Here is a 12,213-nt window from a genome sequence, read left to right on the forward strand (position 1 = left end):
ATTTAAAAACATTCATATATGTGTAGGTTTATCAAATCAAGAGTTTTCCAGATGATTCTGGTACAAAGTTATACTTTCCCAGTCTAATTTACAAACTGAGTAATTTCATTGTAACATTTTGATTTTCAGAATGCATCAAGTTACTGCTCTAATTAAAGCTTTTGGGTGTTGCTAATGTAAAAAATTGACCAAAGACCATGTGTCTCTTTTTGTAATAGAAAAAAACCCTTTGAGGGGTATGTAATTACAAGTCTTACTGGTTTCTGGGTTTATAGATAAAGTATGTAAGTGTTTGATAAATCCTCTAAAACATAAAGCACTTATAAAGCCTCACTAGAAGAATGAGTCTGGTATCACATTTCAAATAAATATTTTAGCCCTTTTTCCAAATTGATAATTAGCCCTCTCTAAAATAGATCAGCTTTTCACCACGTATCTCAAAGTATCTTTTAATGCAATATTATTTCCAGTATTTTTTCTAACTGTAATATGGGTGGGAATGTTTTGGCACTGTAAGAAAGCTTCATTTGGTGGTGAGGGTATCACCTCTAAAAGGAGTGAACTATATGTTCAGTTTTGTGGTACACGTATTTACACATACATATGCATACATGCATTCATTAAGACTTGCTCCAGCCTGTCTCAACTCCCAGAAACAGCACTGGGTATCTTAGCTTAAGCCCTCTACATGTGAACCTGGGCACTATACACCCAGCTGGAATGGGCTGGAATTTCTAAAGAATAGTGCGTGCCCTGTTTGTTTCAAAGGGAGCTCATTGAAATGCTTCAGAGTGTTCACAACATGTTAGATAAACGGCGACCAGGAGAACCCACCGAGCAGCCATGAGAAGGCACTCATGATTAATTGATTGGGTGTTCTCTTGCAAAGCATTACACATCACAATTAAAAATGTATTGCACAAACTGGCAGTGAGTTAAAAATACTCCAGAACTGGGGCTTTGTTTTGTTATACGTCAAAAAGGAAATACCCTTAAATCACTTGATGGACAATTTTCCCTGGAATTGTGGTTGTGTTGTATATTTAAAATTTCTTGGTTCACAGGATTTTTAAAAAATTTTTGGTTTGGTTTTTGATTTTTTTTTTAGCTTTAAGAGCTTGTGTTTGGTCTTAGTAAACTGGCCTTGGGGCATCTGAAAACAAACTGTGCTTGTTAGGGAATTAGCAATGTGAAACTTGACAATGCATACAAAATGTTGCAAAACTAACTGAACAGCTAATAATGTGGCAATTACTCTAATTTTGGGTAATATACTTTCTTTCTTCCTTAAAGCCTTGCATATCACACATGCCTAAGTTTTTATAAACTAGACACAAGAAATAAACTGTGTTTTATAGAAGACCAAACCATTTCTCCATTGTTTATTTTTCACAAACAGGAGGAACACAATGTGTTACCAAATAGATAAGAAGAGGTAGAGACAAAAAACTCCTGATCACCTTGCACTTGAGTCCCCACAATGAGGTTGTTGTTATGCAGTCTACATCTTTAAACAAGTTATTCTGTCATTAATTTCAAATATTTTTTAAAAATAACAATATGTGAATTTGGTTTTGGTTTTTTTTCTCCCTAACGCACAACTATTTTTTTCAGGAAGATCATAGTGGGGGATCTTCCTTTTTAATTTCCTGGGTGTTTTGTGGTTGAATTTTATATGTTTGGTGAGCTCTGTTCCCAGCCCATCACATTTCCCTTTCTAGGTTTTTTTTTTTTTTGTTTTTTTGGTTTTTTTTTTTGTTTTTTTTTTTTTTGTTTGGTTTGGTTTTTTTTTTCAGTTCCTATAGTTTGGCTTGACAAAAATACTGTGTAGGCATAAATACTTTCCTGTTTGGGAGCAGGAAATACATTTGTGACATTAGAAAAAAGAGTAGTAGCTACTATATGATTGTCGTTAAAGGAATTGTCAAGGGATGTCGCAGGAATATACAATGGTAAAAATTCTTTAGTAAAATTTACCTTCTGCTAAAATATGTTGAGTTTTGTTGTAGTTATTGGTATAGTGAGATTCACTGAAAATGCCTACAGGGCTTGATGCATCATCCTCTGACAACTAAAGCTTGTGGTCCTGTGTGTGACTACACTTGCTATTGTCTCTAGCTTACATGGCCAGGTTGGTATGTAGAAAGGCATGCCCCTGGGTTAAGCAGTCCAAAGGTAAAAGAAAAAAAAAAAAACAAACCAGAAAAGTGCATGTGATGAGGACTCTGCCCTGAATTGGGTCACGAAAATCTAGTTGGCTTCTCCATGCTTCATTCATTTTCATCAACACCAGTCATTACAAGCTTAAAGGGAAAACAAGATTAAATTTATCAAGTGATTGTTATTGCACTGAAAAAATAAGAGACCTCAAAATCAAATGTTTTGACCAAGATAGGAAAAGCAGAAGACTGATTTTTGTTTAGCATTAAAATGGATAAAGCAGGACATGGAAAGTGTGATGTTTTTGTACTTAGTCAATGCCTAAAGATTTTTTAGGAGTATTTTTTGACTAATAACTTGTGTGGTTTTTTTGAGGGGGACACATTCCTGGGCTGGGTCTTTTGACTCTGTTTGGCAACAGAGATTTTCCTCCTGAGAGCTATCACTTATTTTACCTGACTTACAGCTCTGATACACTTTATCTGAGATCTCCAGCAGATCATTTTGCAAAGTAGATAGAGTTCTTCAACTTTGGATTCTGTTGCATTTAAGGTCTTCCTTGACAATACATGGATGCCCAAAGAGCACTTTATAGCCATTCAATTATTTATATTTGTCTTGTCTTGTTCATTGCTTTCAGTAGTACAGCCTTGGTTTCTGGCTGGGTTCAGCACATTTTTGCAGTAAGGAGGCAGAGATCATGGGCAGTCAAGTCCTAGAGTTGCTGAGAGAGGCTGTTTGGAAGCAGGGTTTGATGGCCCTGTGGTACAGGGCTTAAGTGGATTGCACACCTTCCTGGGGACTGTTAGCTCACTTCCAGATAGCAGTGACTGAATTATGATCTTTCTCACCTCTGATAAATAAAAACCACTTCCCATATAGATCATGCTTTTAAATGTGAGAAAGTGTAGTTCTGTTCCTCAAATGTGACATTGCAAAAATGGTGTGTTCATATTATTATTTATAAGAAATTTCCTATTTTTAATGAAATACACTTTGTGTTTGATAACATACCTGACCCTTGTTTAAGCTTCGGTGATTTCATGTTTTAACTGTAAAAAGCAAGGTCATGCCTCATAGCATAGGAGCACCAAATGTTAAAAACCCCCTGACCAAACACCACCTCTGGGTGGCCTGGAGCTCTGTCAGGATTTGCCCCTAGCTTCAGAGGCAACGCTTCAATTAAAGCCAAGAGCCAACAGACTGGAGTGTTTCTGATGGTGCAAAAATCTGTTCAAGGGGAAAGGCAATGTATTAGTGCTTTCATGGAGAAACAATGGATTACCTATCTTATACACAGTAAAACATTTCTTCAAGGCTTCAGTTAAAAGAAAGTCTAATGCTATTGGAGAAAATACAGCACTTAGCTAAAATACAGTATTTTAGCAAAATGCAGGCTGAAAAAAGAGGGAAGGAGGTGGAAAATTTTTCTGAACTTCACGTATTTATCATTACCACAGTGCTGTTACTGCTCCTTTCATTTGTTCTCTAAGTGTTTTGTCTTTCTCTTCTCTTGAAAAGGAGATTAAAACTTCCACTTTGGAGGTTCTTGTCATTCATTTTCTGCAGTTTAATCTGTGAAAACCTTGCTATTTACTTACAGAATCTCTCTGTACCAAAACATCACCTTTGGCATGCCTGGCTGTTTGCTCAGCTCACCTCTGGGAAAGATTTGGTTTTGATAAGAGCTATGGAAATGTTTTTCTTCTAACATGAGGTGGAAGTCATATACTGCAGGAATATAGTGCCTTTCAATCTGCACAGTCCCCAAGCACTTGACAAACCATTACCCAAACTAGCCAGCAGGAACACTGGCCACTTCTGACATGGACCTTTGGTGGTGGTAGAGCTCAGCACTGCTGAGCTGCATGAGAAGCGGCCACCCTGTGTGACAGTTTATGGCAGGAAGCAAAGATTAGTTATTCAAAGAAATCTCTCATGTTCATTATAATTTGAAGCTAAAATTTGTGTCAGGTTTGTATGGACTTTAATTATTAGATCAAAGTAGTTTTGTATTCAAAAAGTTAATTATTTTTTTAATAGAGTTCTGGAAAAGGATCTTTCCTTCAGATGCAGTAATACACACAAGAAAATAAATAGCCTTAGTGCTCTGATAACATGTCAAGTGTTGATTTGTTAAGACCAATTATAACTGATATTTCTTTTTAAGATTTATGCCCTGTGTTTCATACAGTAAACGTAGAAGCAGGGAGCTGTGGGTTATCAACACTAAACCATATCTGGTTTTTTGCATCCTTTAGGTTACAAGGTATAAAGAAATTGACCGCTTAAAGGAAACAAAACTCTGAAATAGACAGCTACAGGATATAGTAAATGCACTTTAACAAGTATTCTCTTAAGAGGGTTTCACCTTACATGTAACACTGGTATAAACTATTAAAGCTCAAGTTTACTCTTTTAACAAGTCTGAGTGATAATTTTGCCCTTCAGGAGTGTGAATTTTATTTTTCACAGCTTTCGTATTGTGAGGTATTTATTTCAAAGTAATTGCATTTAACTCACAGGGCAGGTTTTTTTGTAGAGATTCCTCCACTAGTTCCTCAGCTCAAGTTCTCTTTTAGAGAGATCCGATTTGCACAGCATTGGGTTACAGTATATGTTACAGTGATTGACCAGCAAGTGATTTATTTAATGGCACAGTTAATTTCTAAGGGCAAATCAAATATACATACAGTTAACTGGGGGGGGAAAAAACCAAAGGAACGCAGTTCATGTGTAATAAAAGTCTTCTTTCTTGGGGACCTTGTATCTGGCAAGTCCTGCCCTGACTACAGGTGGTGACAAAATCTTGAGTGGAACAGGATAATTTACCTGGTGAAGTGTATGGATGAACATAGCCTAGCTAGAGAGAATAACCTGGAATTTTCATTTTAAACTCTGTAAATTTTTTAGTGTACTACATAAGTACTGTTATTAGTGGTAGTATTCACAATGTCATGCAGTGGAATTAGTGGAAGAGCTTATAAAAGGACCCATATTTCCTTTAAGCTGAGCTCCAGGGGCAACTGCTGGGCTTACATAAATACAGCGGTCACTTCTAGGGTCTCTTCCACTTTGTTCCCTTAAACCTGGACAGGGAAGGTGTGTTTTGGGCCGTGGAAGGTTTACTTATAGCCTAAAGGTGTGCTTTTACCTGGAAAACTTTGTGTGAAAAGTAGAGAAATTGTTTCCCAATAAGAACATAGACAAGTTGTTCATGGTGATATTTTGTCCTAATTACTTTCATGCATGAACATAATGAGACTAAAAAATGAATTGTAGCTGCTCTAAACTGTTTTGATCAAACTTGAAACAGGCTGTATTTTTAATTTAGTATCTTCAAGTACTTTTTGATGGCATATGAAAGACTAGATTTGATATTCTTGGAGGTTCCCAGGTTTCCCAATTGCCCTGTGTCCCCACCATCAGCCTGCATGTTGGGTGGCTGGCCAGGGCACCTTGGCTCTGCAGAGGGCTGTGGGCAGCTGGGGCTGTGTGGGCACACTCCTCCATGGCCCTGACACCGTGTGGCTCTGCAGAGGGCTGTGGGCAGCTGGGGCTGTGTGGGCACACTCCTCCATGGCCCTGACACCGTGTGGCTCTGCAGAGGGCCCTGAGCAGCTGGGGTTGTGTGGGCACACTCCTCCATGGCCCTGACACAGCCTGGCTCTGCAGAGGGCCCTGAGCAGCTGGGGCTGTGTGGGCACACTCCTCCATGGCCCTGACACAGCCTGGCTCTGCAGAGGGCCCTGAGCAGCTGGGGCTGTGTGGGCACACTCCTCCATGGCCCTGCTGACACAGCCCTGGCTCTTCAGAGGGCCCTGAGCAGCTGGGGCTGTGTGGGCACACTCCTCCATGGCCCTGACACAGCGTGGATCAGGGCTGGGGACACCCTTGGGTGCAGGTGAGGCTCTGCCTAGGAAATGTCAGAAAAAGGAGCATAGTCACACATTCTGCCAGAAAACACACAGCTTAGCTGGGGGGCCTGGTGCCACCCAAGAGGTATGATTGTAGCTAATGTTACAGGAAAGGAGTTCCTAGTTACTGAGGCTGTTAAGTAATGCTGAGGTATAAAATATGTTGTGTTTCTTTTACAGAAAGCAGAAGCCACTGGTGAAAAGCGACCTAGAGGCCGGCCCAGAAAATGGGTAGGTATTTCACTTCCAGATTTATTTGCTGTGTTATAAAGCATGTTATAAAGTCCATTCCTTTAGAGAACAGTAATTTCATTTGTAAGAAAAGCATCTATCTTCTGTGTCTCTTTGTTCTGGTGGATTGACTAAAGGGTTAAGAGAGCAAAGAAGTTGATCACCGCTTCCTACCTTTAGACTCTGGTAGTTTGCTCAAGACACTTTACAATTGAATGTTTGCTTCGAGTGAATATTTATGCCTATCTTATCAGCATGAAAAGAGGCTCAACTCTTCCTTAAAAGAGAGTAACAATGAGATAACTTGTTCAGTAATTGAGTAACAAAGGTTATAAAGGGGCACTATGGGACATCAGAGGGGTGATAAGACTCAGATGTAGGGTACAGGAGATAAAGTTTAAAAACCAAAATGCTTTTGTTCTACATTGCCTGGAAACATGCATATTTTCCTTAAATCCAGTGAGAAAGAGCACAGATGAACGGCAGGATACTTGTGTGTAGAACTTAGTTTTTCCACTCACAGTCATTTTCATGCCTCATATATTTGTAGTGACTGGTAATATATTTCATTAAAAGTTTCCACCTGACCCCATTTAGTCTTTAGAAGTGTCTATCAGAAGCGTGTTTTTATTCTTTGGCAATGGAAGTATTTCATTCTTAGGTACTTGAAATTTTGTACCCTCACTGATGTTTACAGCTAATCAGCCTGGTGCACCTCTCATCTGCATGTTTTTCACTTGTGTATGGGCTTTCACATGGGGTGTCACTTGGAAAATGGGATTGAATATTAGATGATAAAAAGGTGTGCCTGTGTGCTTCATCACAAGTTAACATTTCTGATTTCCTTTTTCTAGTTCCCTTTTCCTGCTCAACATTTTTCTTTAAACTTCTGTTTCAAACCCACCCCCACCATCTCAATTTCAAACCCTTATTTCATTCTGTATTCTCTTTCCTCTTGTCAGTCCCGTCATTCCCCCTCCATTTTGTTCAGTTCTTTTGCATAGCTGTTAAAAGAGTTGTACAATATGCTTGCAAAAGCTCAAACAGCACAAGAAGGTACTGAAAACTACAGCTAAGGTTCCCCAGAGTACTAGCCACTAAACACAGGAAAGCTGGCTTTAGCAGTCTCTTTAAGAACTAGTTCTCTTGCATTTTCCAGTGAATGTTCCACAGGATATTTCTTTGGAGAAAACAGACCACTGCATACTAGATGAGTGGTTTATACCTGTAGTTTTAAAGTCAGGCACTTTTCAGGTACATGAGGAAGCTTACTGGTGTTGAAAAAGTGGCTTTTGGAACGTATCTATGCTGGTGATCTTCTCATAAGCAGCTTGGGGAAGGTGAATGCCAGATGCAGTAAAACGTGGGTCAGTTTCTGTCTGCTTCCTCTCGTCTGGCTTGAACCTCGCATATCTGGATGCTGAGTGTTGCTTGCTTGATCCTCACCTTGGGTGCAATCCCTGGGAAACAGCAAAAATAGTTGGTTTATGAGAGTAATTAATTTATAATAGTCAAGCCATCCCCTCTGAGTTAGGAATGTGTGACAGGTGAATAGGGGTGGTTGAAGAGTTTGGGGAAAAGGGAAAAGGCATCACACTAAAAAGGTTTTCTCTTCCAAGTACTCATTGTCAGAAACTAAGGTGAGTTTTCAGTGAAAAGGGCTAATACAGCATTTTGACAGCTTGTAGAATGTTTCCCTTCTGTGTGGGGGGAAGAAAGAATAGGCAGTATCAGTGGAGCATTCAGTATGGAATGGGCTATTTGTCAAGTCAAGAATCTGATTTTCAGAAATGGGAATTACTGAAATGGGTTGTATGCATTACTTAATTATGAGACCAATACTTTCAAGACTTTCACTCTTTTAAAAAAAAATTAATGCATATTTTGCAACTCAGTATTACTTTGCTGTTGTACCTGTTGAATGTCTTTTTTACTTTGTTATTCTGATGATACGATTGCTTCTTGTAATTTTTAGAGATAATTCTCCAAATCTGCAGCTTGCATTGAGATAATGGCATGTTTGATTCTCATGGACTGAAGAGTTTGTCCCCCTTCTCTTTTTTCTCTCCAGTTTAAATTGAGTTCATGGGCTCCTTCTAACTTGTAGTTAGTTGGACTCAGGGGAGGAGTCTGCCTGAAAGCAGATGGTACAGCATCATCCTTTTTGTTTAGACCTCCAACATGTAGTCAGAAAATGTCCTGTTTTATCACACATATTTCAGTTTAATCCTTAATGATTATAAATTTCCTTAATCCAATTTATTTATATGTCAGGCCTTACTGATGATGGTTTAGTATCTGTGCAAGTAAGGAGCGTGTAGGGTTTTTTTGTTGGAGAGGGCAGAATTCTACATTTTCATAAGTTTATAACCCTTTTTTTGGGAGTCTAGAGGTTCTGTGTCATATGTTGTTCATCAAATTGTAAAATATTATTTCTGCTGTTTCCTTCAATATACACATGCAGAGACATACAAGCTAACAGACCACTGTAGAATTCCGGTAGCTGGTCTTTCTGCTGGTTCAAATTAAGTATTTAATGTTTGTGATTCGCAGTGTATTTATTTATATATTATTTTTTAGAAGAGAAGTAAATCTTTTTTGACTAGTATAAAACTGAGAGGGGGAGGGAGAGCCCAAGTGAAGAGGGCAAAAAGCCCAGTTTATCACAAACATATGAGACATCAGATGATCTTTTTAATGTAATAATGTGTACTTTACAAAGCTGTCAAGGGAAAGAAGACCCTATAGAATAGACAGAAAAAATTAAACAAAATCTTCTGAAAATAAAATATTCAGCTACATAGAAAAGCTTTCTAAATGTGGAGGGCTAATTGAATAAAAGTCCTGAAGAACAAGGTCAAGCAAGTGGGAAATGAGCATAGTTGAAATTAAAAACACAGTGCTTGCTGCTGTAAAACTCACCTTCACTGTAGGTTGCTGCACCTGTGTGAACACATTGAAGGCTGTGAGTCTATTACCTGTTAACCCTCTTCATGGGGGCCTCAGTACTCCTTAATTTTAGAGGTTTTATTTCACAGACATATTCTAAGCTCCTTGGATGCATCTGCATTAGTGTGTTAGGTCAAATCAGGAGTATGCTTCAGAAATGCAGCTCCTAATTTTCCCCACTTACTGTATGCATTGTGTAGCAGTCCCAGAGATCATTGGTTGGACTCCTTTCAAATGGAACCAAATTGGAAGATGTGCTGTAGAAGTGCAGTCTGTTAGACATTCAAGCCACAGGACTAGGCTAGAGTGAAACAAAAACCTCTTGAAAGGTGTGATTTGGACCTTAGGTCCTCAGTACCATCCTGTGGTCCATATTGTAGACATAGCCTTTGATGCTTAAAAAAAAGCCTATGAAGCAACCTGGTTTTTATTAGCAGAATTATTTTATGTAGCACAGGCATAAAGTCAAATTCACATTCACAGGAGTCAGTGAAAGGTTTGTCATTAACTTCATCGGGGCCACGTGTTTGCCATTGAAGCCTGGTGCTGCTGCTCATGGACTCAGAGACTGTTTTGCTCATGGCTTCATGTAGTCCTTTGTAAAGATCAAAGGTTTTTTATTTTACTCATTTCGTTTGTGTATGCCTATAATTTGACTGAAAGGAAGGGACTAAAGTTTTATGAGTAGAGCAGAGGACTAAGTAATCAATTGTTTTGCTGTTTGTTCCAAAGAGTTGCATTGGAAGGCCCTGGAAATTCCATAGTCTTCTAGTGCTCTCAGGCATCAGTTTAATGGAGGAATCTGAAATCCAGTTTGGAAGTTGATGCAGAAAAGGGTATTTGTTTTTAATTTCCATTGTTTCAGTTGAGTCTTTAGGTAGAATTTTTTTTGCATTTCCAAATTGACTTGAACCATAGACTCTCTGTATAGAATGGCAGAATTGTTCCAGGGGAACAGTCCAGAGCTTTTTACAGCCTTGAGCAGGACTTTGGTGAGGAGAAGAGATGGCTGATTCCATGCCATGTAGCTGTTTTAAAAGATGGATAGATGCAATTCTAGAATTTACGTGATTGTAACAGCAGAAGATGGTTGGTGACCTTCTGTGCAGGGACATGTGGGATGCATGTGAAGCATCTGCTTGCGCGTCTCATCACTGAAGCCTAAGTAAGAACTGTGACTTGTTCAGAAAACTTCCAACAATTTTGTCAGTATAGAGAGCATATTTCAGTTTGGTAGGAGATAAGAGATTATAAGAAAAATAATTTCCTTAAGCAGATTTTTAATCTGATCCTAGTCATGATCATCTAGACAAGCTGAGAGAGAAGGGGCTGTTCAGCCTGGGGAAGGCTTCAGACAGACCATAGAGCAGCCTCCCAGTAAGCAGAGAGAGCCACAAGAAAAATGGAGATGGACTTCTTACAAGGACCTGTAGTGACAGGGCAAGGGGAAATGGCTTTAAACTGGAAGAGAGTGGTTTAGGTTAGATATTAAGAGGAAATTGCTTACTGTGAGGGTGGTGAGACGCTGGAACAATTGTTCAGAGAAATTGTGAATGTCCCACCCCTGGGAGTGCTCAAGGCCAAGGTAGATGAGGCTTTGAGCAACCTGGTCTAGTGAAAGGTGTCTTAGCTCATGGCAGGGTGTTAGAACTAGGCGATCTTCCAGGTCCCTTCCAACCCAAACCATTTGATGATTATATGACTGATGATTATAGTACTTTTTTAATAAGGGCAGAGTTTCATTTTATACAGAATGCCAATTTAAGCAGTGCCAAACCACATTTAAAAAAAATTACAAAAATGCTTTTTTATAGTAAATTTTTCTTCAGATTATTTCCAGTTCAATTCTGACATAGCTGAGATACAAAACCTTGAACATGGAATTGGTGAGATTTTTCTATGCCAGCAGTTCCTGTGTCAGGGTAAGAATTTCTAGGCTCATTAAGATTTTGAAAATGAGGTTCTTAATTTTGAAGAAATACATACCAACAAAATCCATTGCCTCAGAGGACCTGTCAATGTTTTGAGGCTATTTCTTGCCCCTATTACCTCATTTGGTCAGAGCATGATTTTAGTAATACCAAGGTTGTGGCTTCAATGCCCATACAGACATTCACTTGAACATTCTCAACATTCACTTGAGACTTTCTCCTCTCTGATGTGGTGCTTCCTAGTGTATCCCTAAGCTAGGCTAGAGATTCTGCTGTTAAGAGAACGTGTGTTTGTTTAAATTAAGTACTACTAGGTCCATTTGGAGCAAGAAATGGCTGAGATAAAATTTATATTTTGTATATTGGATGATGAATGAAAAGGTTAGTATTTATGTAATTACAGAAGATAGCACAGATAAAAATTCTGTTTCTTGTTCTTGGAAGAATAACAATTTCAGTTATTTTAATTCTTTACAACTTTTGACTGCTATATCTGTGGTGTTACTGCTTCATGTGAAGCGCATAGTGAAAATTTACATAAGCTGCGGTTACTTTAATTTCCAAACAACCTTAGCTTCCTTCTGGAGGTCATAGGTACTATTTTATAACTTGGTAATATAAAATACCTTGTTTCTTGAACATATTCTACATCGGTGTGGGCAAGAATGTCACCTGAGAATGTTCATTGTTTCAGTGGTCTAAAGAGCCTGAAGGGCCTTTTATAATTATGGAAAAAGGACTATTGACCTCTCCTTAATTCCTGAACTTAGGAAGTGGATTGAGGACATGAATGAAAAGCCTTAAAATCTTGATACCTATACGCTTACTTTCCAGTTCAGATGACCTGTAAAACAAATCATCTCTCAAATCATGAACATTTTAGAAAAAAAAAAGTGATTGTTAAACTTTTCTCCTCTGTCTAACAGATGCTCTTTTTTTTTCCTTTTGCCAATTTTTGGTTGTTTACTTTTTTTACTTTTCAACTCAACATTTCAGGAAAGGAATAAAATCATCTTACATGCTTG

The 12,213-nt window shown here is 38.5% G+C and overlaps 1 protein-coding gene across 1 annotated transcript in view; it reads left to right on the forward strand.

The window, feature by feature from the left end:
• HMGA2 (high mobility group AT-hook 2) overlaps positions 1-12,213 on the forward strand; it is a 110,476-nt gene that overhangs the window by 5,401 nt on the left and 92,862 nt on the right. The window contains exon 3 of the mRNA XM_036401664.2: positions 6,258-6,308. Coding sequence (XP_036257557.1) covers positions 6,258-6,308 — 51 coding nt within the window. The remainder of the gene's footprint in view (positions 1-6,257; positions 6,309-12,213) is intronic.

Source organism: Molothrus ater, chromosome 5, assembly GCF_012460135.2.
Source record: "Molothrus ater isolate BHLD 08-10-18 breed brown headed cowbird chromosome 5, BPBGC_Mater_1.1, whole genome shotgun sequence".
Classification (NCBI taxonomy): domain Eukaryota; kingdom Metazoa; phylum Chordata; class Aves; order Passeriformes; family Icteridae; genus Molothrus; species Molothrus ater.